Raw genomic sequence first — 27,473 nt, forward strand, 5'->3', positions numbered from 1 at the left:
CTCTTCTGTAGTTTGGATTAGAGCTTCAGAATCTAAAGTGATGCTCAAACAGGCATTTGTCAGATTTTCACCTCCCTGGGTTTCCTTTCTTTAAACCTGATTCAGTTTTTGTGTCTACCAAGACAGGCACCGAAGATTTTACTTGGGAGAAACATCTGGAATTTGTAGAGTGTATTAGGCTTTGCAAAAGGCATCACTTACATGATATCACCTAGTTTCTACAAGATTCCTAGGAAGCAGACAGGGTGATACTATCAATTACACCTGTGTAGACAGATTCTGAGAAGAGACACTACCTGTTGGGTGTCCTGTAGCTGGGCGGGGATCAGAGGATTCCAGTTCCTATCTCCTGACCCCTGTGTGCTGCTTCTGTCCCCTCACTGACTCCCAACTCAGTTTTGCTGTTGTCGGAGTGTGCTGTTCCTTTACTTGGCTTGTCCATGTACCAGGGTTGTCCAGGAATGTATTTTCTTGGAGAGGAAAGGAAATAGATATTTTAGCTCTATACTGTGCTTGCCAGGCAACGAATAAGGACACTCAATAAATATTAATTAAAGAACGCAGCCACATTGGCTTATGTGCTGGCCAGATCCTTTCAAGTGTCAAGAATATTCCGTGAGAGATTGAGTGTTGGGCTGGAAGGCTGTGTGGAGGTAGAGAGTGGAATTCTGGAGCAATGGACTGTATTCTCTTGGAAGAGGAAACTCCTGGCAGTCCCTATCCATTACCTGGAGAGGAGGAGGAAGGGAACACACATTTGTTGAGTGTCTTCTGGGGCCTGAATTTTCCCAGCTGGGCTGGGATTTAATCGAATCCTCTAATTCTGCATTTCTCAAGCCACGGGAGTACATTGGGAGACAGCTGGCTGGGGTGAAGTGTGAGTGTGATTCGTGGCAGGGTGGAGGTAAGTGGGGGGCACATGGAATGGGTGTGTCCCCCTACTCTAACATCCTCAGGGATTTAGTACACAGATAGACTAGGTGCCTGTTGAGTGTCTCTGGTGTGACAGAGAACCAGCAGAAGACTGATGTGCCAGGAGGAAGCCCTCCCCTTCAGCTTGAGGAGAGCTAGAAGAAGAGCTGGGGATCTCTAACCCCACCCACTGCCTGAGACTGTCCTCTCTTTACATCAGGATCTGTTAGATGCAAAAGCACAGGCAAAGGACATGGGGCTCCTTTGGAAAGGCCAGAACCCTGTCAACAATTTAGGGCTCTGGGCTTTTCCAAGCGAGCCTATATCTGTTTTCCTAGGCCCCTTTTGGCAATTTTTCTTTCGTTTTTCAAAAAGTAAGGTTTGTGTGTTTGTGCAATTTTAAACAAATTTCAGATTGTTTTGGTGTCAGTTTCTTCACCATCCTCACCATGAGATTGTACTTAATATGCTCTTGTTTGTTCAAGGAGAAAAAGAGGAAGGGACCTGAGCTGTATATTTGTATATATAGCCATGAAATAATAACAAATTTAGGGGTACCTGGGTGGCTCAGTTGTTAGGCATCTGTCTTTGACTCAGGTCATGATCCTGGAATCCTGCTCAACGGGAAGCCTGAAGCTCCTTCTCCCTCTCCCCTGGCCCGTGCTCCCTCTCTCCCTGTCTATCAGATAAATAAAATCTTGAAAAACAAACAAACAAAACAAATTTACTATACAAACGCATCTAGCAGTAATTCCACAAATAGAGTGCTTTCCAGTCAACCAGCCTGTAGAAGCAGACCCTACTCAATGTTAGGCTTGGAAATGCCTGATTGGAGTTTCTTTTTATGTCATGATTCTGTAGCTCCATCTCTGCAGTGTCCTTGGACAGAAGTTAACTCATTTCATCTCAAGACTGTTCCATGTTGGTATTATTTTCCCCATTTCACAGCCAATGCTGACAGACTTGGTCCTTGAACACAACACTCCTGGCTCCAGTGCTAGGGTGCTTTGTGCTTTCCTCTGGTACAATAATTGTCACTATTCTATGCTCTCACAGTGCTTGAGGTCCTGTCACATATGGCCCTTGCCCTCACAAGAGTTTACAGTTGGGGATTGGAAGACGGGCATTAACCAAGGAATTAGAATTAAATCTAGAAGTTCTTGCGTTGTAAGTACTATCAAAGGCAGATGCCTGGGGCATAGATATGGGTGGGGTGACCTGATCTCAAAGACTGGGAGCCCAGAAGAGCCTTAGGAGAGGAGAGACGAACATTTCAGGCTGAGAGAAAGCATGTGCAGAGGCCCTGTGGTGGAAGGAAGACACTGAGGTGACCGCGAGGGGAAAGATGAGTATCACGTCACCCAAGGCTCATAGGCCAAGGAAGGGAATTTTGTCCTTGTTCCAAGGGTTGTAGGAAGACTGTTGAGAGTGGTGGTGTAGTCAGGCGAGCACTGAGACCCATCTCAGCAGTGGGTCTGAGGGAAGAGCCGAGGGACAAAGCGTTGTGTGCACCACTCACCAGAGAGTGCTGGTGGCCTGCGTTGGTGCAGGTTGCACTGGGAGGACCTGGGGAAAAACAGAGGGGTTGAGGGGCATCTTGAAGGTAAAGCTGACAAGGTGCTGAAGTCTGGTTTGGGTATGAAGTGAGGGAGAAAGACAGATTCCCGCTACTGAACAGAGGCAGGCAAGGTTCTGAGAGTGGAGCTCGGGAGGAGAAACAGGTTCTGGGAAGAAGAGCCCATGTTTGGGGGGCGCCTGGGTGGCTCAGTCAGTTAAGCAGCTGCCTTCGGCTCAGGTCATGATCTCAAGGTCCTGGGATCGAGCCCCACATAGGGCTCCCTGCTCCGTGGACAACCTGCCGCTCTGCCTACTTGTGGTCTCTCTCTCTCTTTATCTCTCTGTCAAATAAGTAAATAAACAAAGTCTTAAAAAAAAAAAAATGACCCCTTGTTTGGTACAGAATCTTGAGCTCACTTTTGAGACATCCAAGGGGAGATGTCACATAGGCAGGTGGCTCTGTAGGGCTGCCCTTCAAAGCACAGGTGAGCCTGGTCGTCTGACTCAGTTTCTGCCTCTTTGGCTATAACGAGGGCTGCCTCCAGTGGGTCGGGGCCGGGGAGGTGGCCTTGCAGGAGGAGTGTGTGCGGCCTGGTCCTGAAGAAGGAAGCCTTACTCTCCCTCTTCGTGTCCTTTTGGACTCGCCAAATTGTGTCCCACTATGCATATGTTGGAATCTGGGCCAGGTAACCCTGAAAACTGCTGCTAGCTCCCACTCACGTGACTGCCACTTTCTGATCTCTCACCGACAACCGGACAAGCAATGCTAAATCACATCGTGTTTCCCCCCAACCTGGAAAGTCTTCACAGCCAAAGTTCCTGGGGGGTTTGGTGGCAGACGGGGGCTGAGCTCCACACACGGCATCCCCACCCGCTGGGCACGTCCTTCCCCAGGAAGGTGGCCCTCTTCTTTACTTCTTCCTTGCCGGCCGTAATTCCCAACAAAGTTATTTCTAGGACATAGGAAAATATATCTGACTCATAGTCATGCTAGAAAAGAACGAGAAACACTTTTTATTGTGTTCACGCTCTCTCATTCTAGGAAAACGACTTCCCAAGCTTATCGGGTTCGTTGCTTTTAAACTCTGATGCTGGCCTGCCTTCCTTGCCACTGTCCCAGCTCGTCCCAGGGAAACCCACACAAAGTCCCAGACACCAGAAACGTGACTTCGTCCTTCTTTACCCTACCCCTAGGGCACTGATCTCCAGTTAAAGCTTCATTTCCTACCAGGAAGGTTGGGCAAAATGAGCTTAAGTGGTGGGCCCCCCACCTCAAAATCCATGATAATCATGATAATTAGCATCTGTATACGACTTCGTTTACATAGTGCTTGTGCTGGAGCAGTGTCCACGCCAGAACCCAGCAACCCTGGGGTGAGGGCTTTGTGCTGGGAACCTCACACCAGGTCTGGCACAGACAAGATGTTGTTAATGCGGTGTTTGTTGGATGAAGCAAGCAGACAGACTATGGAAATGGGTTCTCCTAGGGCCTCGAAACTAGTCATGGCAGAAAAGTATAGTTGATCCCAAGACAGGGCTGAGGGTCTCTTCTACTCCCTTAGGTACTCACCAGTAGAAATTCCTTCACCATCACTCATGGGGCCGGGCTCCTTTGGTGGGTCCCAGAACGGGCCACGACCAGCATGTGTGGTCAGCATGACTTGGGCTCCTACTACAGACGTCCTTTCCCCCTTCCGCACACAGCCCCAGCTGATTCACCATGACCAGATGTCTCATTACTTGGATCTTACCCAGCACTTTCTAGGCAGAAATGAGCACCAAATGCATCTCCTAATGACTGCTGGAATGGGAAAGATAAAAATGGGGTTGGGGAGGGGGAGAGAATCAGAAAAACAGCTCAGGTTAATTTGTTAATCCAATTTTTCAAAGATTTTATTTATTTATTTATTTGATAGAGAGAGAGAGATGGATCTTAAGTAGGCAGAGAGGCAGGCGGGGTGGGGCGGGGGGAAGCAGGGTCCTCACTGAGCAGAGAGCCCGATGTGGGGCTCGATTCCAGGACCCTGAGACTATGACCTGAGGCCGAAGGCAGGGGCTTAACCCACTGAGCCACCCAGGTGCCCCAGGAATCCAATTCTACCAGGAGCAGGAAATCTGTTTTTGTTTTGTTTTGTTTTTTGGTGGGACGGAGCATCTGTTTTCACTGTGGCTTTGTAGCCAGAGCACAGGGGTGCAAGAGACGGAAGGGGTCCCATACAGATCACGTCCAGCCACTCCCTGCTGTCAAAAATCCAGAGGCAGAGGAAAAAAGCGTGGTGAAATAAGAATTTATTTCAGGGAGGCCCATCCTGGGAAGATGGTGGATGAATCTCAAAGACTGTCTCCGAAGGGCTGGAAATACTTGAGGTTTATGCAAGCACCAGGTGGGGCAACGGTAGGTGGGTGCCTGCAGGTAGACAGTGAAGGTAAAATCCATCAAGGTCTCAGGGTCAGTCATGGGCGGGGTCTTGCTGGCTCCCGGCAGTCCTCATAGCTTGAGGGGGTAGTTTTGAAGCATCACGGGATGCTTTGACCCTCAGGGTCTTTTTCCGGAGAGGAGAGCAAACAAGCTGGAAAGGAGATACGAGCTAGAAAGTTTGAGGTCAAAATGAAGGCCCAAATGAAGACACTCCCTCTCCCCCACATTTGACACCCCCCCCCCCCCCACTTTGTGCTGCCTGAGGCCTGGACAGCAGGGAATAACTCCAGGGCTGGTTAAGGGGCGTCCAAGTTAGGCTCAAGGTTTATTTTCTTGCTTTGCTGTCTATATATTTATTTATCTTGAATATCTTGAAGATTTTAATTTATTTATTTGAGAGAGACAGAGGGCAAATGAGCACATGTCAGAGGAGAGACAGAGGGAGGGGGAGAAGCAGACTCCCCGCTGAGCAGGGAGACCCATGGTGAGACTTGATCCTTGGACCCTGGGGAGGTGACCTGAGCCAAAGGCAGACACCCAATGGATGGAGCCACTCAGGCACCCCTACTTTGCTGTCTTTAAAATATTTTTTTAGTGCCTGTGCAAATCATCCAAATCGTATGTCTGCGTATGCTGCAGTGGTGAATAGTAATTTTTTGCCATTGGCATTTGAGAGCATTAGCTTAAGAACTCCCATTTCTGAGCTGTCAGAGGCCTACTTCACTGTGGAAGTTCCCTTCCCCTTGTGTTGAAACTGGCATCGTTCTGTGACACGAACCAGTCCCACACAGGTGAGGCCAACTGTTGATCTGAGAAGGGGAGATCGTGGAAATTTCTCCAGTTATTTGAAGAGAAGCTTTCCTGTAACTCAGATGTTCTAGTGTGGGTCCTGCCATCCCTTTCTATGAAAAAAGCTTTATTCTGAGGGAGATGATCCCCAGAACACCGACGGCAGGGGCCTCCCCTCCATCACGGACTTCCTGAGGTTCAGGGCTGTTTTTAGACAGAGCAGTACACGCGCAGTGACGAGCGCGGCGTGGGTTTTGAGGAGTTAGCTCTAAGTTGGCAGAAAACTACAGTTTGTCTCTTTCTTTCGTGATTCCCTTTTGAATGTGACCGTTCATACCTTGAGCCCCTCTGCCCGGTTAGTCATCTCAGCCCATCTAGTTAGTCTAAAATCTTTCTTTCTTTGAGAAAGCTTTCTGCACCTGTCCCTCCCAGACAGAATAAATGGCTTGGTTTTCCATTCTCCGGGCAAGCACCTGCATTTACTGACAGGGGAAGCTTTGGTCACGTTTGGTGAGGGCTGATTATTTCCCTACTTCTAGCCCCCTTCTAGATCATTCTTGAGGGCATAGGCTCTTTGGTACCACCCTCAGATCCCTTAGTGGTCTCGTCTGGAATCAATGCTGGCTGACTGGATGGAGACGCATGTGGACACACTTTGTTCTAAAAAGCAAAGCTCTCATGTTCTCAGGGGCAGAACATGGGGCAGGCTCCTTCCTGCACTTCTGGTCGTCGCACATCAGTCTTTACGAGGCCCTCTGTCCTGGGTTAGAACTTGCACCTGACTGATATCTAGAATGACTTTTGATTAGGACTGGCGTGTTTCCTCAGTGACTCCTGCCAGGGTCATGACGAGGCAGCCTCCACCCATGCCGTCTGGGATGACACATTGGCCTCTGTTGTCATCGGCCTTCCTGTAGTAACTGCCCCACAGAGAGAGAAGCTGTCTGTGGCCTCACTTCCACATGGGACCTTGCCAACTAGCCCTTTTTCTACAAGGACATCAGAACAGCAAATTTCAGGAAATGAGAAAAGCAGGCAGGGATTTCTAAAAAATAATAATAATAAATCGTGAAGGGGCGCCTGGGTGGCTCAGTGGGTTAAAGCCTCTGCCTTCGGCTCAGGTCATGGTCCCAGGGTCCTGGAATCGAGCCCCGCATCGGGCTCTCTGCTCAGCAGGGAGCCTGCTTCCTCCTCTCTCTCTGCCTGCCTCTCTGCCTACTTGTGATCTCTGTCTGTTAAATAAATAAGTAAAATCTTAAAAAAAAAATAATAATAAATAATGAAATCTCTATTTTTTTGAATAAGTAACACATTCACGTGGTGCCCAAACTCATCAAGGTACAGAAAGTTCTCTGTGGCGGTTTCCCAGCCCACTCTGCTGGCCGGCTGGTGCCCCTCCCTGGAGGAAACCATATCCCCTACACGACCATGTATCTGGATGGCTCTGTGGTCCTCGATCTTTACTTTTTCTGGCTGTTTCTCTCATTCCTCCATAACGATGTTCTTCTCATTCTGGCAAATGGTATGGATCAGCTGACAGCGTGTCTGTGCTGCAGGAATATTTGATGAGTTGGGGCGTATCACATCTCTATTGGATTGTGAATTAGATGCATTTTCATTCACTTACGTTCTTGCTCTCCTAAGAGAAGCCAAGAAGCGCCGATTGTCGCATCGGCCTCACCCGTGCGGTCTTCTGTGCATGAACCATGGCTTCCATCTGTCCTGCTGCCAGCTCAGGATGGTTTAGAGCTCACTCACACATTTTTTCAGGGGACGGTTGTGCAAGAAATGTCGATATTTTCCAACACTTTCTTGGCCTCTTCAACGGTTTCTTCTTTTGGCTTCTGCTAGAAGAAAATCCTCCTCCCTGCCTCACCCCTGTCCTCAGCCCTACCAGCGCACACCCACCCACATGTGCTCTGGGGCCTCTGGGCTCCTCTCTTCCCGGAACCGCCGGCGATGAGGAAAGGACGGAAAGGAAGAAGCTGGCTTCGGTGGACGGATGCCTGTAGGTGTGGAGTTGGCAGAGTCTCTTTCATTCCCACTTTCCCTCCCCTGACAGTGTGGAGGGTCCGCTTGCTTCTCCTCTGCGTCCGCCGCTGGGCGGCAGGTCTTCCTCGTGCACGCCCAGGCCCCCGACTGCTGGGAGCCCAGGGGCCTTGGACCAGCTTCCCTCCAGTTTCCTCCCGCCCCTAGATGCTCAGCCGGGCGGTCAGTTAAGTGGCAGCCCCCACCGTCCTCCGGGGGCCGGCGGCCAGTGATGAAGTAGCCAGGTCTTCAGCTGACTCCATCCTTGTTTGTCAGAACTCTGCTGCAAGTTATTTTGGTCTCTGTGACTTGTGGCTGCACCGTGATTAGGGTTTGATTACTATCACCAAAGTGACTAAAAGATGAAAATAGAAGCCACAACAGGAAATAAACAACTGCAAATGAGAGATTTTATTCCATATTCCCTGCCAGCAAGTGATTAGAATCAAACTCATTCACAATAGTTTGGTGAACTCCTAAACTTTTTTTCTTTCTCCCCCACCTCCTCAAGGATCAGAATAGTTTGAAACAGGGTGCTTGTCGGTCTCATTTACTCCGGTGGAAAGGAAAGGAACTCCCTTTCTAGGCACACCAGCCGGCCAGGAGGTCCTCCATGGCCAGGCTTCTTTCTTGGAAAGGAACAAGAATGCTGTGGGGGGTGGGGCTGGTTCTCAGGAAGGCTTGGGGATGTCGACTGATTCAGGGGTTGCCCGGGAGCCATAAAGCAGGACCAATCATTCACTGTAGCTAACTTGTCCTTCATCCCACCCCTCATCTCCCTAGGGTAGTAAAATGGACGAAAGCTATGCACAGAGGGTAAGGCAGAGGCGACGCCTGAATTCAAACACCCACAATTACACTATATGGGAACATAGCTCTGCAAGTATATGCATGTTGTACTCAGACAAGCTGTGACGTCAGATTCAGCTCCTGAAACACCCACTAAGCCTACCTGCCCTGTGTGTGTGCTCTGGCCTCTCTCATCACGGAGTATTGGCACCACTGGCCAGATTTCTCAAAGACTCTGCACGTTCTCCACTTAGCGGAGATGGTTCATTAGAATTATGACATTTGATTTCTCTCTTTATTTATGTCTTCTTGTCGCTTTGCAGCCTTGCCTAGCCTCTCTTGAAAAGCAAAGATCTTCCAGCGAGGCCCAGAGCAGAGAGAAGGAATGGGACCCTGAGAGGGCAGGAAACTTGCCAGAAAGCTTTTTAATCCCTGCCAAGTGTAAGTTGAACGTGAGGATCCCCACTGGTGCAAGTTATTGCACAAGGAGGGCAGAGCCCCAGCCTGGAACCACGTTTTCTGACTTCCAGTCTGGGATTCTTAAGAAGCCCTTCTAAGATGAGTTATATTATACATTTCCCAGAAATCTGGTTTCTGTCTCTTTTGTCTTTCCCACGTGTGATGATAGGATCACCCAGAGCCACACCTCCCCTCCGACCACGTCCTTCTGGGCTTTGTTGGCTGGTGTCTTTGCAAGGTGCTTCTTTACAAAGTTACCCCCCACCCCCACAGTCTCAGTGCCATTTTCAATAGGAAACATTTTTATTTACAATAAAAATGATCTTATGCAACTGCAGCTATGTGGCCTTTCAAAGTAAATGTTTAAAATGCCAGCTCTGCCCTCTCCTGCATACATTTCTGCGGCCGTGAATAAGCTTCAGGACTCCCTTCCCTGGAGATGACCCTGTAATCGATGTCACTGATTTTCTCTCACATTTTTACCTCCAAAGGTGCTTTTGTTAGATTTGGGGGGAGTGATCCAAATGCCCCTTTGTGTTGTCCTGAATTGATTCCTAAATGTTCACTAAGGATGTATGGTAAATCATGGGCCTCTGAAGTTGCTGGACGGGAAGGGGTTGTAAAGCTATTTATCCCTTTTCCTTCTAAGAACGTATAATTTAGCTGGGATAATGAAAATAGTACGTTTTACCTTTTATAAAGATTCGTCGTTCATCTCATCCCCATGAGTTTTATTATTGTCCTGATAGTACAATTGTAAATGACTTTAAAATTTTTTTATTTCACTGAATAATTTGTGAGGTTAGATCGCCATGCCAACTAGTGGCCTCGTCAACAGTGATGTGTATATATTTAAATCATTTCGCTTCTCAGTACCATCAGCTTTCACGAAATAAACGCATCTTGGTCCGGTGCGTTCGGAGGCCTTACCCATTTCCTTGCAGTAACCTGCCAGCTGGGTCTGTGCTTCTCCCGAACGTGGGGTCAGGCGATAAACTCTATGACCCTAAGCACCTTGAAAGCTTCGGGGCCGAGAAGGGCTCAGAAACAAGCCCCGCATGCATATGCATGCCCCAGGCAGGTCGGCTAGGAAAGGTAACCTTCCCGCGCCGGGAGGCGGGGTGCCGGAGGTCTTCCGGGCTCCGGAGGAAACCTGCGGGCGGCGGGCTGGAGAGCGCCCCCCCCCGCCCCCGCCCCTTCTCCCGCCTGGATGCTGCCCCTCGCAGCCCGTCAGCCTGCCAAATGCATTCCAGAGCTGTGCACAAGACACACTTCTCCAGGCAGTCCTAGAAACCCGAGCCCGGAGCGGGAGAGGGCGGGAGGGAGCGCGCGGCCGCCGCTGAGGTCACATTCGCGCCGCCTCCCCGCCCTCGGCGGCCCGGCTGTTCCCTCCAGCGCACCCTTCCCAGGGCCTGGGTCCAGTCCGGTGTAAATGTCTTCTGAACGGAGACAGCGCTCTCCTCCCCCTTCCCTCCCGCGCGGCCAGGGGATCCGCCGCCAGGGCCTTTAAAACAAAACGAATGAATGAAGCGCTAGGGCGAGCGCGCGCGGGACAGCCACCGCTGAGCTTCCCGGGCTGGGTCTAAATCGGGCCACCGACCGGTTCGTTCCGCTCCAAAACCTGCCGGCGAAGCCTGCTCGGTGCTGTCGGGTCTTCCCGTTTCTCCTCTGATCCTGCCAGGGCTAATCGATTCTGGGAGCTGCAAGGCTCCCCACCTTTACCCTCCTCACCGTGGTCCCCCTTCTGCAGGCTGGGGAGGGGGTGGCGGTGGCGGGGGGGGCGGGGGGAGAAATAGCTTTTAGAAACCCGATCTGTTGTTTGCGAAACACAATCGCTTTTTTTTTTTTTTTTTTTAAAGCGACAGGGTGTCTAGACGGCCACGTGACGAGGCCGGAGCCGGGCGCGCCACTGCGCAGTGGAACCAGCAGAGCAGAGGGCCCGAGGGGGGGGGAGCGGGGGGCGGGGAGGAGGCGGCGGCGGCGGTGGCGGCGGCTGGGGGCGGGGGAGCGAAGGGGGAGGAAGGGGGAGGGAAGGGGGCGGGGGCGGGAGGCCTTGCGGGAGGCGGCGAGCCGCGGGCACACTCGCTCACTCGCTCAGCGCACGGAGCACCCTGTCCCCAAGCCGCGCCAGCCGAGCCAGCCGGGCGCCGTGCTCGGTCCGCTCGCCGCGCGGGAGAGAGCTGCCCGAGACAGAGCCAGCCCGCCGGCGCCGAGCTGCCGAGCGTCCGGCCCCGGAGACCCTGAGTGGGGCGCGGCGAGCCCCCGGCGGCGGCAGAAGGACCCGAGCGCCAGGAGAGGGCGGACGGGGGACAAGGAGGCTCCCGGGCGCGACGAGGAGAGTCTCGGTGGAGGAGGCGGCGTGAGGACACCCGGGCCTCCTTGCCGCCGCAGCCGGGTCGGGGCGAGCAGCTCCTGCGGGGAGTCCCGGCGGCCAGGCGCGGCTAGGGGAGGGGGCGCCGGCGGCCCCCGCGTCAGTGAACAGCTTGCGCCCAGGAGGGCGAGAGCGCGCGACCCGCCAGGGGCCCGCCGCCGCCGCCGCCGCGCCGCCCTCCCCCGCGCTGTCAGCCCCGCCGGGCGCAGCCGCCGCCGCCGCCGCAGCAGCATCTTCTGCCCCTGCGCCCCCGCCAGCCCCGAGGAAGTCCCCGCCGAGGACCGGGGCCCCCGGGAGCGCGGGAGGAAAGACCAGACTCCCTTGAAACACCCAGATGCCGCGGATTGAAGCAGCCTAGCCAGAGCTTTCTGTGGATTAAAAAAATACACGATTTTTTTTTTCTTGGCAGAAGAAAAGGAGAGGAAGACCAGCGGGGCTCTGTAAGGAAAAAAGGGGGATGTAACTCGTGGATACGTTTTTTTCCACCCCTCAAACGTCTTGTTCTACTTTGTAAACATTTTCTTTTTTTAAACCTTAGCTCCAGCCGGACGCCCCCAGACCTCCGGGGGTGCGAGGAGGTGGTGTTTTTCATTTTGGGCTTTGCATATTTGGTTCTTAGATTTTTGAGAGCCTTCCTATTTCGCCAGACATCTCATGCGGGGTGAAGTCCACTCGGCCCCCTCCCCCGAGTCTTCGTGTGCACGGAATTCGAGGAGATCCGGTTACTAAGGATATAGAGGAAAAAAATAAATCGCGTGCCTGCTTTTTTTTTTTTTTAATTGCCTGTTCTCCCCACCCCCAAATTAAGTTGCTTAGCAAGGGGGAAAGAGGCTTTTTCTTCCCTCCAGCAGCCCAGCCGAACGCCTTTCGTTTTTTGCCCCCGCGGATCTTCCATGTAGGAAGCCGAGGCTGGCGAGCCCGACTCTCGGGAGCCGCTGCGGGGGGGCCTCTTTTTCGGGAGGCGCCGACTGGGGTAGGCTTCGCCGCCCCCAGGGAAGCGGCGGCCGCGTTCCTCCGGGGTGCTCCGGGGCCCGAGAGCCGCGCACGGCGCGGGCCGCGCGGGGTGGGGCAGCCAGAGCGCAGGCCCCCGAGCCCCGGCGGGCGCCCCCGGGCCCCCGCGCGCGCCCCGGTCTCCGGGAGACTGGCGCATGCCACGGAGCGCCCCTCGGGCCGCCGCCGCTCCTGCCCGGGCCCCTGCTGCTGCTGCTATCGCCTGCGCCTGCTGCCCCAACTCGGCGCCCGACTTCTTCATGGTGTGCGGAGGTCATGTTCGCTCCTTAGCCGGCAAACGACTTTTCTCCTCGCCTCCTCGCCCCGCATGTTCAGGACCAAACGATCTACGCTCGTCCGGCGTCTCTGGAGGAGCCGTGCGCCCGGCGGCGAGGACGAGGAGGAGGGCGCGGGGGGAGGCGGAGGAGGCGGCGAGCTGCGGGGAGAAGGGGCGACGGACGGCCGGGCACATGGGGCCGGTGGCGGCGGCGCGGGCAGGGCTGGCTGCTGCCTGGGCAAGGCGGTCCGAGGTGCCAAAGGTCACCACCATCCCCACCCCCCAGCCACGGGCGCCGGCGCGGCCGGGGGCGCCGAGGCGGATCTGAAGGCGCTCACGCACTCGGTGCTCAAGAAACTGAAGGAACGGCAGTTGGAGCTGCTGCTCCAGGCCGTGGAGTCCCGCGGCGGTACGCGCACCGCGTGCCTCCTGCTGCCCGGCCGCCTGGACTGCAGGCTGGGCCTGGGGGCGCCCACCGGCTCGCAGCCCGCGCAGCCGCCCTCGTCCTACTCGCTCCCCCTCCTGCTGTGCAAAGTGTTCAGGTGGCCGGATCTCAGGCATTCCTCGGAAGTCAAGAGGCTGTGTTGCTGTGAATCTTACGGGAAGATCAACCCCGAGCTGGTGTGCTGCAACCCCCATCACCTTAGCCGACTCTGCGAACTAGGTAAGAAGTTGATCTGCGCGCACCCCCTCCCTTCCCTTCCGCTGGCGCTCAAGTGGAAGAACCCCCTAACCCCCCCGGGGCGTGTGCGTGTGCGTGTGTGTGTGTGTGTTTGTGCGCGCGCGCGCGCGCTGCTTGGGAAGGGTGTACATTCTCTCCTGGGAAGATTTTGGGGACAAAAGTGGAGACAGGACGCGGGGAAACTGCAAGGGCATTTCCTGGGGGTTCCTTTCCAGGTTCTTTTGCTCTGCTGCCCCTAGGTGGGTTGAGGGCATTTTCTAGGCACATTTTCCCCAGGTACGCGGTTAAAAATGAGTTTGCTTTTATTTCCACATCAGCTGGGGGTGCACAGAGAAGTGGGGGTCACGCCTCCCATGCACCCGGAAAAGCGTTGAGGTGTGTGGCCGAGTTGGATTCTGTCCAAGCCCGCCAAGGAAGGTTGGGAGAAGCGAGTTGTAGAGGCTGGAAGTCTCTGCGTTTAGTAAACAAGGAGAGTCACGTCGGGATCCTCTCTGGCCGCGCAGCCCTGGGGTCTTGGGGCAGAGGGGGTTAGGATGGGAGGCCCAGCTGGGTTTCTCACTCTCAAGTCCGGCAGTCAGAATGGAAAAGAGCCAGTGGTCAGAAGTTGGGTATCCCCAGCATTTCCCCTTCTTCCAGTACAGTAAAGCAGAGAATTGACTGTAAGGTGGTCTGTCCCCTGCTCCTCCCAAGCCTCGGCCTCCCTTCTGAGACCCCAGCCTCCTTCAGCCTTTTCCACCGCTTCCCGTTTCTCCACGTCTCTGTGCGCGGCGGGGGATGTGCCTCGGGCTCCCGCAGATCCTCCCAAGTTCGCCAGCGCACTTGGGGCGCGTCTCCCGGGTCGGCTGGGAAAGGGGATCCCCGAGTTTTCTGCGCGCGTGTGCGGCGGGGGCGGGGGGTCGCGGGGGGTGAATTGGCGCCCCCGGCGGGCCGGCGGGAAGGCGGACGGGGTCGGGGTTGGGGAAGGGGAGGGGGCTTTGTCCCTCCCCCGCCCCGTGAACTGTGAAGTGCGCGGCCCGGGCCGAGCCGGTGCTTTCCAGCCGGGCCGGCGGAGCGCGGCGGCGGGGCTGCTGCAGACGTGGAGGAGCGGAGCGCCGAGGCTGGCGCCAGGCGGCCTCTTTTGTTTATCTGACAGCTAAATATCAAGGCAATCACCGCCTCGCGGCCCTGCCTCCAACCCCCACAGCTAAGACAAACAGTTGGGCTGAAAGAATGCCTCTGTTATCGTAAGTTTCTATCTTTCTCTCTCATGGCTCGGCCTTTATTTTCTCTTACTTTTTTAATTCCAGAGTCTCCCCCTCCTCCTTACTCCAGATACCCGATGGATTTTCTCAAACCAACTGGTGAGTGGATGATTTTAAAAATACCCTTCCTATCTTAAGTTAGACGTGGAGCCTCTAGACCGCGGATCGTTCTGTCGAGGCAGCGGCTCTGGGGAGGCGCTGGGCTTGCCCCGAGGTGATTCTGGGCTTCCTCTGTTGGAAGTTTGGTGGATTTTTCTGTTTTTGTTGTGGCTGGGTTGGGTGGGTGTGTGTGTGTGTGTGTGTGCGCGCGTGCGTGAATGAATGTGTATCTCGATTTTCTTTTTTGCAAAGGTGTTCTTAACGTTTTGTTACTTTTTTTTTTTTTTAACGTATTTTCACTCTCACCAGTGTTGGCTCAGCTTTAACACGTGGAATTTGATCCACGCAGAGTGTCTGCCAGCGCCAAATAGGACAGGTTGCTGGGAAAATGCAGACCTTGTGAGTGCCAGAAGAGTCAGTGAGAAGAATGGATAATTTGAGGAGAGGGAAGACTGTTTCAAAGGGGCAGGGAAGGCTTCGGTTGAAAGTAAGAGGTTAGAAAATCTGTAAACAAGCCTTCCTACCTGGCCAGTAGACATGTTTTATCAGGGAAATGATTTTTCTGTTACTGTGCCTCTGTGCCCGTAGGTTGGGACACTTTTCCGCTTTAAAATAAAACAAAACAAAAACAAGTGAAGGCGACAGAAGCAGAGGACACCTGGAAGTCACTTCGTCCCTGGGTTTCCTCAGAATTCTTGGGACTACACGAGTTTTTAGCATAGCTCTGCCTGCCTGTTGCTTTGTCACTGGGTGGCGCGGGGCCAGAGCGGAAGCCCATTTGAGACTGGCACAGCCCCATTGCGGTCGTCTGCTTTCAGCTGCTGGCTGGCTGGGCAGGGGCTCACCCTTGGGGCACACAGTGCCAGGGGGCAGCGGGGCAGCGAAAACTGGGACCCGGAGTGCCAACAGGGATGGGCCCCAGTGTCCTCGAGCCCCTTCTTGCACGGTGAGGGGAGAAGGGATTCACCCCCTGAAAAGCAGGGACTGTGTGTAACCTGGGCCTTCAGGCCCATGTCCTGGTACCTGAAAACTGCAACCCTTGTGACATTTTTGTTTGGCCAAGGTTCTGGGCGCAGGAGACGTGAAGGGTTGGGCCCCAGTTCTCTCTTGGAATTCCACAAGTCCTTCCGCCTCATGAGTTTTGGCCGTTGGGCCTTTCCCCCCACTAATTAAAAGTTTTGCTGGGGCGTTGTCATAAATTAAATACTTTAATGAACGGTGTAACCGAAGCCTGTGCTCTGCAGCCAGCCCTCCCGGGACTCCTCCGCTCCCTGAAGTCGGGAGGCGTTGCTGCCTGCCTGGTGCTGCGCTAACCACTGCCTGCAAAGCCTGAGATATTTTGCTTTCGATTTACAAAACACCAGATAAATGGTCATTAATGAGGAGATAACCGGCTTTGTGTATTTGTAACAAACATCACCACGATGCTCTGTTCTAGAACGGAGCTTGGCTGGGCTTCTGGCTGGGCTTCGATATCGAGACCCAGTGTTTGTGAGGTTTGTCCTACAAGGGGCCAATCTCTGCCCTGTTCTGGTTTTAACTTCATCTTTCCCATCTGGAGGGGTTCCATAAAGGAGAGAAAGACCATTCACCTTGGCCCCAGGAGTAAAGATTACTAGGGGTCGATAAATGCTTGTGGAAACCTGAAAGCATAGAAAGGGAAGGTGTCGCTGTCTTGGGTCTCCTGCAGGGACATGAGGATAAATCCGTTCATAGGATGCAGGCAGTCCTCTTGTCAGGCCAGGACTTCATTTTCTGTGAGTGGAGTGATAGATTTATTCATTAGCAAGTGTTGACGTTAGGTAGCAAAATGTGTGTAAACAGAGAAGCCACAAAGACAGGAGTGTGCCATTTCCAAGGGGGAGAAAAGTTTTCAAGATCAGCCAATAGGAAGTGATTAGCCTGCCAATCGGAAACTCAAACAGCTGGTTACTCACCCAAAAACGTTTTGTTTAAAACAAAAACAAAAGAATGAAAAAAGGAGCTGTTGTGTAGGGGCAGGAGGTGGTTAAAGGGGCAAACCCCCCCCCCCCCCCCAAAAACCAAGAATTGTCTTCATACCCTGGCGGGTAGCCAGGTCTGGGAATGGTGGGGCTGGAGATAGGGCAGGGACCCGGGCCCTGAAGTCACACACACAGATGGGATGCTGCCCCAGGTTTTTGTATTCACTTTGCACAGGGGAGGAGAACACTTGGCTGGGGAATTGAGATCAGCTCATTGCGTTCTTAAGCGTCTGAGCTCTAGGCTGGATTTTTGGTCTTGGGTGATTAGGTGAGAACCAGTTACAAGGTTTTACAATGGACAACTGTTAAAATCTTAGCCAGTCGCACAGCTAAGAGAATCCCTTCTGGGAAGTCTCCAGCTTGGGAAGAGAGGCCTTTGGGGCCTGGTACCTCTGCAGCCTTTGGAGGAACTCCAGGGCTTAAAGCTGGGAGCTCCTATTTTGCTGTGGTTCAGGCCGTCCTGGGGTAGCTTCTAGACGTGGGTGCCGGCTGCAAACCAACAGGATTTTCCGGGAAAGAGTTAGACATTAACTGAACCTAGGGGCAAGATGGCTGGGACTTGGGGCTATTTGAAGTCAAGAAGACTCCCTCCCTTCCCAAAGGGATAAGGACGTGCTGTTTCAGAGTAGCAGTTGATTTATGGCCTGGGGCTGCTGAGGGGAGTGCTCTGTGGGCTCCGCTCCCTGTGTCCTCCGGATTGTATCTAATGGTGCAGAGAGGGCTTGACTGGTGGGCGATGGGAGGGGGTCCTTGCTGGAGACACTACTTGAGTAGGCTGGGGACCCAGGTGATCGGTACCCACTGGGTGGATCAGTCCTCCAAAGCGTAGTTGGGAAGTCTGGGATCTAGCCCTGTTTTTACTTCTTAACGCATGCCTTTTAACTTTTCCAAACCTCTTTAAATCTAGATCAAAGAGTGAAGAGTTAAATGATTCATTCATTGGCTCATTAACTGGTTCATTCATTCATTCTACAGGCCTGGTGATGTGCCTGTCTAAAAATGTGAATGATTCTGATGCCATGGATTGTGCTGTCCCCAGGGTTCATGGGGCTTGTGATAGGGGGCAGAGCTGGTGCATTGAGGGTACAGCTATGGTTGGCAGGGAGCGGGGTTGGAGCTCCTCTGGCTCTGGTGCCCCTTAACGAAGCTCAGAACTAAGTTGACAGAGCATCCAGGCTCTCCAGGAATCATTCTCTCGGTGAGAGAAGTTGGATCTCCAGCTCCCTCACCTTGTACCCTCTGAACAGCTTGTTCCTTGGCTGGTCCCCAGGTTAGCGTCTTTTAAGGATAGTCTTCCTCCCAGAGAACCCAGCACTTAACTGGGTGCTTGGTAATGTTTAACAATGGATGAGAGCCAGGAATGGCCTAGACCTTGTGTGTGTGTGTGTGTGTGTAGCCTGGGCTCTGGAGAGCGGTGACACAGGGCAGAGACTGAGACACTAACTTTGGAGGTCTGTCTTGCTGGAGATTTTTAGTGGGTGAGGGATGGAGGTGTGTGGCCTCTTGGACCTTTACGAGCTGCGAGCCCCTGGCTGTGTAGCTCGAGGTCAGGCTGGATGCTGGGACTTTTGGCCTGACTACCTTCGGGGGCCGGGGATGCCTGGGGAGGGAGAGCTCTGGGAGGGGCGAGATGAGCTCTCGGGCATGGCCCAGCTCTCACTGGGTGGCCCCTTGGACTGTCAGGGACGCCTCAGTTTACCCGGGTGCGGGTCGAACAGGTATATTTTGCTACTTCACAGGGGTGGTAGGGAGGCCTAATTAATGTTTGTAAATCCCTCCTGAGATCAAAGGCTCTGTAGAAGGGCAGAGCACCATTTCATAAAAACGCTTGTGGTTGTCGGTGCCGACCTGGCTTACCTTTGATCTGAGCGGGGCTGACACCCTGAATGTGGTCCCAGCTCTGCCCCACGAGATGCTGAGCTCTTCCTTTGAAACACACTTGGCCCCTGGGACCGAGCCAGCCAAAACTGAAGGAGGGCAGGGGGCCGTGGCAGTGGATCAGTTGTCATCTTTAACGGGGGTGGGGGAGGTGTGTCTTCCGCTTGTGGGTAGGTAGGGCCTATCTCTAGAACATGGTGAAGGTCATCAAAGTAGTTTAGAAAGCGTAGGGTCTCCACCAGTTAACAAGCAGCTCCATTTCCTGCTCCCCCTATTGTTTTGCATTTGATTAAGTGTATCCTGTAAAACTGTATATTCCTGTTAGGAATTACACTTCACCCTGATAAAACGAGATTACACGCCGTCTTTTTCTCTCTCCCCTGCCCACTGCTGCGGCGCCTGCGCTCCCCCCCTTCCCCTGGTGAGAATTTTTGAAAAGTTGTTCTTTCAGCCACAGAGAAATGCAGGGGCAGGTGGGAGAAACCCAGAGGTGGTGGTTTTGGGGTCCTGTGTTAAGCCCTGCTCAGCCCCTCACCTCTTCTTTGAGGAGGGGAATAGAGACTGTTGATGGGCTCCTTGCCTCTGGGCTGCTCTTGACTTTGGCTTCTATTGGCCCATCTGGCCAAGTGGATCCAGTGGGAAGCTGGTTAGGACACTACCCCGGGGACATGGTGCTGGTCACCTGGGGTGGTTGGGGGGCTGGAATTGTGTGTTTGGGTGACACCAGGAAGCCTCTTTCCTGAGCTAGCCTTTTTCTAGGGCTCTCTGGAAGTTTGGCATTGTTAGTGGTGCGTGACACAGCTTACAGGGTCTTGTGTATCTTTGTTTCATGGCGTAATTAGTTGTGGTTTGGAGGCTTTTTTTTTTGTTCGTTTGTTTAGTTGCTTGGAGGGAGACTGTCGAGTCTGTTTCTCAGGTAGAATTGTCATTAATGATCCTCGTGAACATTCAGGTCACTGCTGAGCACCCGAGGGTGACAGAGATGTTGAAGAGAAGCTTCTAGTCTGGCTAGGACAGGCGGGATCTGAAGGTAAACGATCAGCAAAGACGGCAGAAGGGAACTCCCAAGTGCTGGGTGCCAGAAAGATTTTATGGGAGCCGAGGACAGGGAAGGCAGGGAGCGGGGGGGGGGGGGGGGGGGGGGGGAGAGCTTACAGGTCTGGGGCTGCCCACGAAGGTTTTTAGAGACGAGGAGTTTGGACCAGTCCTGGAAGGAGGTAGAATATTTCCCCTCCACCTGTGAGCCTTGAGATGTTCTCTGTCCTGATCTGGTGGTGGTGGCTTTATGCAGGCATGTACACGAGTAGGATTCACGGAGTGGTTCTGAGATGTGTACGCTTTCCCATACTACTTACACGTCATTTATAAAGGGAAAAGCTGGCGTCTAGGTGGCTCAGTTGGTTAAGTGTCTGCCTTTGGCTCAGGTCATGATCCCAGGGTCCTGGGATCGAGCCCCACATTGGACTCCCTGCTCAGCGAGGCGTGGACTGGGAGCCTGGAATAAATAAGATTCAAAAAAAAAAAAAAAGACTTTTTTAGCCCAAGGGCAGTCTTGAAAAAGTCCTAAAGAACTGGGAAGTTTATCTTTCACAAGATGAGGGAGAGACTGGTCTGTGGGAGTGGCAGAGAGGCCCCAGGATCTTGAGCAGAGTCTTCACCCTTGATCGAGCGATAGCTGGTAGGCAGACCGCAGTGGGGGTTGAGAACAGAACCCAGGCGTTCTTTGACCTTGGGAACTACCTGGTTTTCTCAATGGGGGATTTGCAATAAAAGAGAAATTTCCAGCCAGTCTGTGATGGAGCCTGACTTGACCAATGATTAACTGGCTGCCTGGAGCCCAGACGGGTGACAAGGTGCTGTGGTCTGGATTGCCGTGGGCAGCGAAGCCTGAGCAGTCCGTTAATAATCAGTGTCGCAGCAGGAGTCAGCTGCTTGGAATGTGTGGTTTCTCTTTAAAGCTGTTTAGAATGTGCTTAAAAATTCATCTTGGTGTTTTTATTTATTTGTGTATTTATTTATTTCTCTTTCATTCTCAAATCCACAGCGGACTGTCCAGATGCTGTGCCTTCCTCCGCTGAAACAGGGGGAACGAATTATCTGGCCCCTGGGGGGCTTTCAGGTGAGACATTTTCCCTTATTTTTCCTGGCAGTTTCAAGACCTCTTGAAATGACTGGACGCTGGAGGAATGGGGGTGGCCTGCTGCTGTCCCCACGGGTTTGGGATTAATTCTCACTTGTATGTGCTTAAACTGGATGCATCCGTGTTGACTTAGGCCCCTGAGCTGGTCATTCTGTAGTCCCCTGTGCCTGCTCCGTGGATGAGGAAGTGGGGGCCAGCAGCTGCAGGCTGGCGGGGTGCTGTTTCCTGATTATTGTGAAAGAAGCTACTGGCTCAGGGGGGTTGTACTTGGCTGACTGGGGTCTCATTAGTTGATGGGTTTAAATCTTTTTCCGACTTGTCCTTAATGATTGAGCAGCTTGAAAGGGATGGACCCACCTTTCTGGAACTTGGAGAGATAACGGGTGGGAATCCTGCATAGATGTCCTCCATGCCTCTGTGAAAGTTTCCATTCCCGGTCTAGCTTAGTGCATATCTGTGCCTGGGAGTCACAGGATGGAGGCCCTGCAGACTGTAGATCTCAGAGGGCTTACCCGGGAGGGAAGCTTTTCCTCAGGGTCCATGGGTGTGCTGGAGGGCCTGGAATGCCAGTGCTGAAGGGTCACGGAATTGAGGGAGGGGCATTGGGGAGCCAGCATCCTTGTCCTTGAGAGGCAGGAGAAGAGAGTCATAAACTTGGAGAAACTCATTTAGCAGTGTAAGTGGGAAGCATTTTCCTCTTTTTCTGAAGACATCCGGTTTACACCTGATTTTTGCACCCCAGTATGCCGTCACTGGGTTTTCTGAGAGCTCGCTAGCGCAAAGAGGCAAAGTAGACTGGGGGTTGGGGGGCGTGGGGGAGAAATTCCACAGAGTTCCATGCATTTGTCGTTTCTTGCTTTGGGACATTGGTATAGGATCATGGCGGCTTGGATGGAAGCAGTAGAATTTATCTTGGGGGGGTACTGTGGTGTACCCCCTTCTGTGGGGCGACTTCTGGGAGTCAGGTGCTGCTTCCATGCCATGGTCATGCTCAGCTCATCCTGGCCAGACCCTCCTAGGCTCTCCCCGGGAACTGAGCTTGGAAGACGCCTTTAGGAAGACCCTTGTTTGTTTTTATTTCAGCGCAGAATATACTCTGACTGTTGTCTGGGACAGGAGGGTTTTGTTTACACAAAGCTCCTAATGAGGAGTGAGCAGGAAGGAGCGGGGGACTCGGAGAGGGGGTGGGGCTTCGGGCCTGAGGACGGGGCTGGACCAGAGCGGTGAAGCGGGGAACACTTGGCAATTTGCAGGAACGTGTGAACTGCGTCTTCTCTGCTTTCTAAGACGGAGAAAGTTCCTGAAAGAAAGAAGGCCAGGAAGAGGAGAGGGTCTGGGCAAAAGAACACACTCAGGATGTTGTTAGATGGGATTATTTTTTAGATCTTGAACGTGTAGGGAGGAGCCCCAGCCCCTTCGAACCACATGAAATAAGCAAGGGAAGTGGTAGCTTTTGAAAGGGGGGGGCTTTTCGGAAGGGTTGTCTCATTGATAACATCTTGTCTGTCTCCTCTGCTGGGGGAAGTGACGACACCAGCCCGAGCTTCTCCTCCCTTGGCCCAAGAGCCAAACAACAGCACAGCATGCCCCAGGCAGCCCCATCGGAGATGGGTGGTTCACGTTCCCAAAGCCCTCCCCAAACGGGGGAAGGGGTGTGTGGGTAAAACAGTGACTTAACTGCTGCCCCCTAAGGTAATTGCAACCATTTAGATCACTAAGGAGCTGCTAGGGAGGAGCGGTTGTCTCTGAAGGGATCCAGTGGTTTAACCAAACTGCAAAAGGAAAAAGACCAGGGGGCCCCCACATGAAAGAGCATTTGTTTTGAATTTTAGCTCTTAATTTACTAATTCCCAAGGCTTCAAAGTTTGAGCTCTTTCTTCTTTCCGTTCAGGGTTGGAGCAGTTTATTAATAATGTGTTGTGTGGGGAAATTGGAAGAAACTTGATTTTTTGGGTTGGTGCCCAGTGGTTTGGGGGTGTCAGGAGGGGAGGTGATGGGCATGGAGAAAGCCCGGAGCTATGCCCTTCGGAGCGAGGGTGCCTCCTAAAAGATGATTTAATGGCCCGGGTCCAGGATGAGGGAGATGGAGGGAGCCCAAACCTCCTCCTCCCCAAGTTGATGTTTCCATCAGGGGAGGGGGGTGGCCTGGGTGTGTCCACCTTGGAGGATGAGGCTGGTGGGGGCTGTGGTGGTGGCGTGGCTGAATGGGGCAGGGCCCATGGCCAAGTGGGACGAGGCTGCCCAAGGGAAGGGGTCAGCAGAGGCTAGAGGGTGGGAGCCGGCTTCGGGAAGGGGGCGGCAAGCGGGCAGTCAAGTGGGGAGCGGTGAAAGCGGCCGCCAGGACCTGCCCCCTCCTCCCCCTTGAAATAACCTCTGTGAGTGTGTCGTTCACAGGCCCTGTGTGCTGTTTCCTTCCTGTCCTGCCCTGGCTGAGAGCAGGCTTCATGAATGGGGCTCAGTTTAGGGTGGGAGGAAGGTCGGGAGCGGGAGCCAGAGCTTGATTCTCTTGGCAAGGGAAGAAGGGAAAGAAAAAGCAGCCACATGTGAAAATGTGGTGCCTCGGAGGTTGGGGTGGGGGTGTGCTCAAAGGCATTCCCCTCCTGAACTGCCGGGGTGACTCCGAGGCTGGCCCTTCCCTCTCCTGCGGCGAAGGGGAGTGGGTGGCTGGGAGCCCTGGGCGCGGGCCCGCTGCCTGCGTTTGGAATCCAGCCTTGCAGCTTGGGTCTGGCCGGGGAGGCGATGGGCCCAGGCCTTGGGGACTTCGCAGTGAAACACGCCCCACCCCGGCAAGTTTCCTCAGTCTGGGAAAACGGCACATTTTTAGAAGGCTGGGACTCGGTTCCAGGAGATTGTACTTTCATTTCTGACAGCCGGTTCTCTGAGACAGATGGATTGCTTGGTGTATGGTTTTTTGTGTGTGTGTGTGTGTGTGTGTGTGTGCGCGCGCTTGTGCGTGCTGCAGACGTACAGATCGACGACTGTGCACCAGCATAAGCAGGCAGGGGTCCCCAGGCAGGCTGTGGGAGAGGCGTGGGTTCCTTCCTCTCACCTGGGGTAGGTGGATGGCAGAGCAGCTTTTCCACGAGGAGATGGGCTTTGGGAGTGCGGGGGGTGCTTTGTGGATTGGTTCTGGGCCCTGATTCGGCAGCCGCGCAAGTTCAGTTGTTTGTGTGATGCTTTTTGAAAGGCATGGAGCTTCCGAGTGGGCCCTTGACGCTGGACCAGGTCCTGGCCTGGGGAGGACCCGCCTGGGAGAGGTCTGAGGCAGAGGGGAAGCTTCTAGGGTTTGGCCCGGTGGTGGAAGCGGGAGGATTTTGCTCCCAGAGTTTTGCCTGTATCACTGGTGGTACAGTGATACAAAAGCATGTGCTAGAAGCTGCCATTTTTGCAGTCTCTGTCTGGAGTTCGCTGTGGGGTTTTCCTTTAGCTCATCTGTCCTGTCCTGGGTGGGTTAGAGGAACACCGTCTCTCTACCCCTGCAGGTTCTGGGCCGTTGACCTGTCCTCCGTCGTCCTCCCTGTGCGTACTCCTGTCTGGAGCTGGCCTTAGTTGGGGCTGGGATTGGAGGCTAGCAGTGCGTCTTTTCTTAAACTCCCAGAGAGATGCCACTGTGGAATTCAAGGAAGGAAGTGGAGGGCAATGCTGATGTGGTACTGATGTGTCTTGAGGGGGTGGGAGTGCGGTTGAGGGAGCCCCAACTCTTGGCTGTCAGAGTCCTGCTTATCGGAGAGACATGGTCCCACCAGCCCAGGGGAGGGCCTTAAGAGCCATGTATTTAAAAAAACCCAAAACCAACAAAGACCATGTATGGCTTCTCGTTCCCACTTCCGGGTGATGGGAGTGTGCTTAGGTCCGTGGGCGCTCCTGGAGCTTGTCCCTTCCTTGTCTCTGATCCCTGCTGGCATCTGTGATCGCTACAGAGAAGGAAGTCGTCAAAATTAGCTGTATATAATCTGGACATGTGCTCTGGCTCAGTCCATGGTCAACTTCGGTTCAAACCAAGTAGCTTAGGAAAGATGATTCCATCTTGTTTCTAAGCAAAGTTCATCAGCTCCGTGGGAACAGTTATTACTGTCCAGCTTGGAATGGTGATGGCACGCTGGGGATCTGGACCTGGGTGCCTGTCTGTTTTTCATGTCTCCTTCCTCTGCCTGGGAACAAGCAGCTTGTGGTTTCACTGAGGTCTCTAATGCCAGGGCCCGGTGGTGGTGGTGGTGGTGGAGAAGGAGGGCTGAGCTCATCCAAGCAGGCGCTGGGGAGAGTCAGCTGTACCAGCACATGGGACTGTGAGTGAACTCCTTGCCTACTCACTCCAGACAGTCTGGATCTCTAGGGACCCAGCCCACAGCTCCCTAAATGCCAGGGTAATGAGTCGGGCCTGGACCAGCTCACCTGGTGCACACCCACTCCCCCGTGAAGACCAGTCCTGGACAGCAGCTCAGGCATCTGCAACGCTTGGGGCCATGCTCTCAGCCCTGGATGTAGGTTCATTCATGAAATCCCCTTTGTCCTGGAAAGAATGAGGTAGGCAGGCAGGGGTTAAGTGCAGGGAGACGAAGTTCTCTGGAGCAAATCTGGGCTGCTCTCCTGGCCAGGACTGGCCAGAATGCAGCCTCCTGCATTCTGTCACCAAGGCAGAACAGGGCCTCCCAACAGAGGGGGAGAGGGCCAGGTGAGGGCCAGTTTCCAGGGTCACGTCCGGCTGTAGTCTAGCACGTGAAATCTTACCACCCTCCTTAGAGCTTTCCTTAGCAGAGCCTGGCTGTAGCCAGGTGGACTTCTAGACCTGTTGCGGGGGAGGGGGCTCTGTGGCAAGCTCCAAGCAAGTAGGACAACGGAAAGGGAAGAAATGCTAAAGTCCTGCTCAAGTTTGGCTTCTTTTGCATTTATTGCTGTTGCTGTCCTGAAATCCAGCTCTTGCCAGTGTGGCGTGACAGCCAGCCTGAGCCGTTCGCTTCAGTCTGGGCTTGGAACCCACAGTGGCAACTGTAAAGCAGGTGGGGGGGACACGAGGCCTAGGGTGGTGGTCCCAGACTTTCCTGCGTGTTAGACAACCCTGGGATGTTCTGCATCACGGTGTGCAGGTGGGCTTCTAGGATGTGGAGCTCCCCAGGTGCTGACAAGTTGAGGAAGCCCTGGGAGGAGGGGCAGAGAGATCTGTGTTCCTGCGGTGGTGGTGGTGATGGGGGGGGTGGATTCTTGTGCCTTCTCTTGGTGGCCACGCAGGTGTCATTCTCTCTAGCGAAGAATTTGAGTATCTCACTGAATGAACCTCTTCTCAAATAGGATTTTTGCTTGATGAGTAGCCTCACAAGGTGTGTTAACTTGGCACCTTCCTCCAGCTGATTCTGCCCTTTAATGAGATTGTAAAAGTGGCCCATGGGACAGAGTTCCCTTTTTGGGGCGAAAAGAATGTTCTGGAACCATGTACGTATTGCTGATGCTTACATAACTGTGGGAATGCACTCTGTCACTAACGTACATTTTATGTTACATGTATTTTACCCCAATTTTTAAAAGTAGTGACCTGTGGTCACTTTTTTTTTTTATAAAGCTTTTTTTTTTTTTTTTAAAGCTTAATAAGAGAGAGAGAGAGCGCTCAGAAGCAGGCAGAGTGGTAGGCAGAGGCAGAGAGAGAAGCAGGCTCCCCACCAAGCAAGGAGCCCGATGTGGGACTCGATCCCAGGACCCTGGGACCATGACCTGAGCTGAAGGCAGTGACTGAACGGACTGAGCCACCCAGGCATCCCCCTATGGTCACTTTTAAATGCATGCTGATACTTGGGTAATCAAGAATGGTGATTCCAGAGAATAAAAATGGAGACACTTGTGTTAGGTACCTGGGAGCTACTGTTGACAAGCGCTTGTTCCCATAATACCTCTGAGGTCTCCTAGGTTGAGGGGCTCCCGTGGATGGGCCTGTCTTCTCTAACTCTTAACTCCCTGAAGAAGTGGGGAGAAGCAGGCACTTCTCAGTGTTGTTTTTTTCTTTTTTCTTTTTTTTTGACCTTCCCTTTTCCATGTGGGTTGCAGAAATGAGAGGCAGGAAAGTTCCCTGTGGTTCTTTCCGAGCCTGACCTTTTTGCAAGGGAAGTGAGTGCTCTTGTTTCCTCTCTGCCTCAGATAGTATTTTCCCCCCAGGTCTACCCAGTCTGGTTCCCGGCTGCCTGGCCAGCCCGGGGATTGGAAACCGAGTACGATGCTGGGGCTGTCCCCATCCCCCAAAGCTTGGGACCCCTGGTCTGTGTGACATCCCCACTGAGGTTTATAGGGCTGCAGAGGGAGGCGGGTGACCTCCCCGGGGGCCCTCCCTTTGCAGGAGCCTCGTGAAAGGTTACTGTACATCACGGCCACTGGGAGGTCACTCCTGGTCCTACCATCTTCCTTGCGCGGGATTGAATGGCTAGCCCAGAGTCTGGCCGGGTGCCTACTGTCACAGAGAGGCTTCCTCTTGGGGCTATTTTCAGCGGGAAGATATTATTAACAGCTGAGGTCCAGTTCTCAATTTAGTGGCTAACATACCAAGAAAGCAACATTGACTTGGTCAGCGACGGCTGTACCCAAACACGCTAGGGCTGCCCCCGGCCCCTTTCCACGTCTGCCTGTGGGGTGTCCTTGGGGATCTGGGGTAGGGAAGCTGTGATCCGGGAGATTTTGTCTGCCACACAGAGCTCGGAGACTTTTTAATGAAGCCAACTCTAAAAAAGGTGTTTGCCTTCTAAGGTGGGGAGATTTTGTGCTGGGAATGGGGGCTCTGGATGGAAAAAGGAGCTTTTTGTGGAGTTCAGGACAGTTTAAAACAGTGATAACTTTCACCTTGTAAGTGAACAGGAAATATT

General features: G+C 53.5%; 1 protein-coding gene across 1 annotated transcript in view; it reads left to right on the forward strand.

Annotated features, from left to right (window-relative positions):
• Positions 1–11,023: 11,023 nt before the first annotated feature.
• The window catches only part of SMAD7 (SMAD family member 7), a 31,305-nt gene continuing 14,855 nt past the window's right edge, over positions 11,024–27,473 (forward strand). The window contains exons 1-3 of the mRNA XM_032309669.1: positions 11,024–13,255; positions 14,560–14,613; positions 20,539–20,613. Of these exons, the coding sequence (XP_032165560.1) occupies positions 12,643–13,255; positions 14,560–14,613; positions 20,539–20,613 (742 nt within the window). The 5' untranslated portion in view covers positions 11,024–12,642. The remainder of the gene's footprint in view (positions 13,256–14,559; positions 14,614–20,538; positions 20,614–27,473) is intronic.

Source organism: Mustela erminea, chromosome 13 (assembly GCF_009829155.1).
Source record: "Mustela erminea isolate mMusErm1 chromosome 13, mMusErm1.Pri, whole genome shotgun sequence".
Lineage (NCBI taxonomy): Eukaryota > Metazoa > Chordata > Mammalia > Carnivora > Mustelidae > Mustela > Mustela erminea.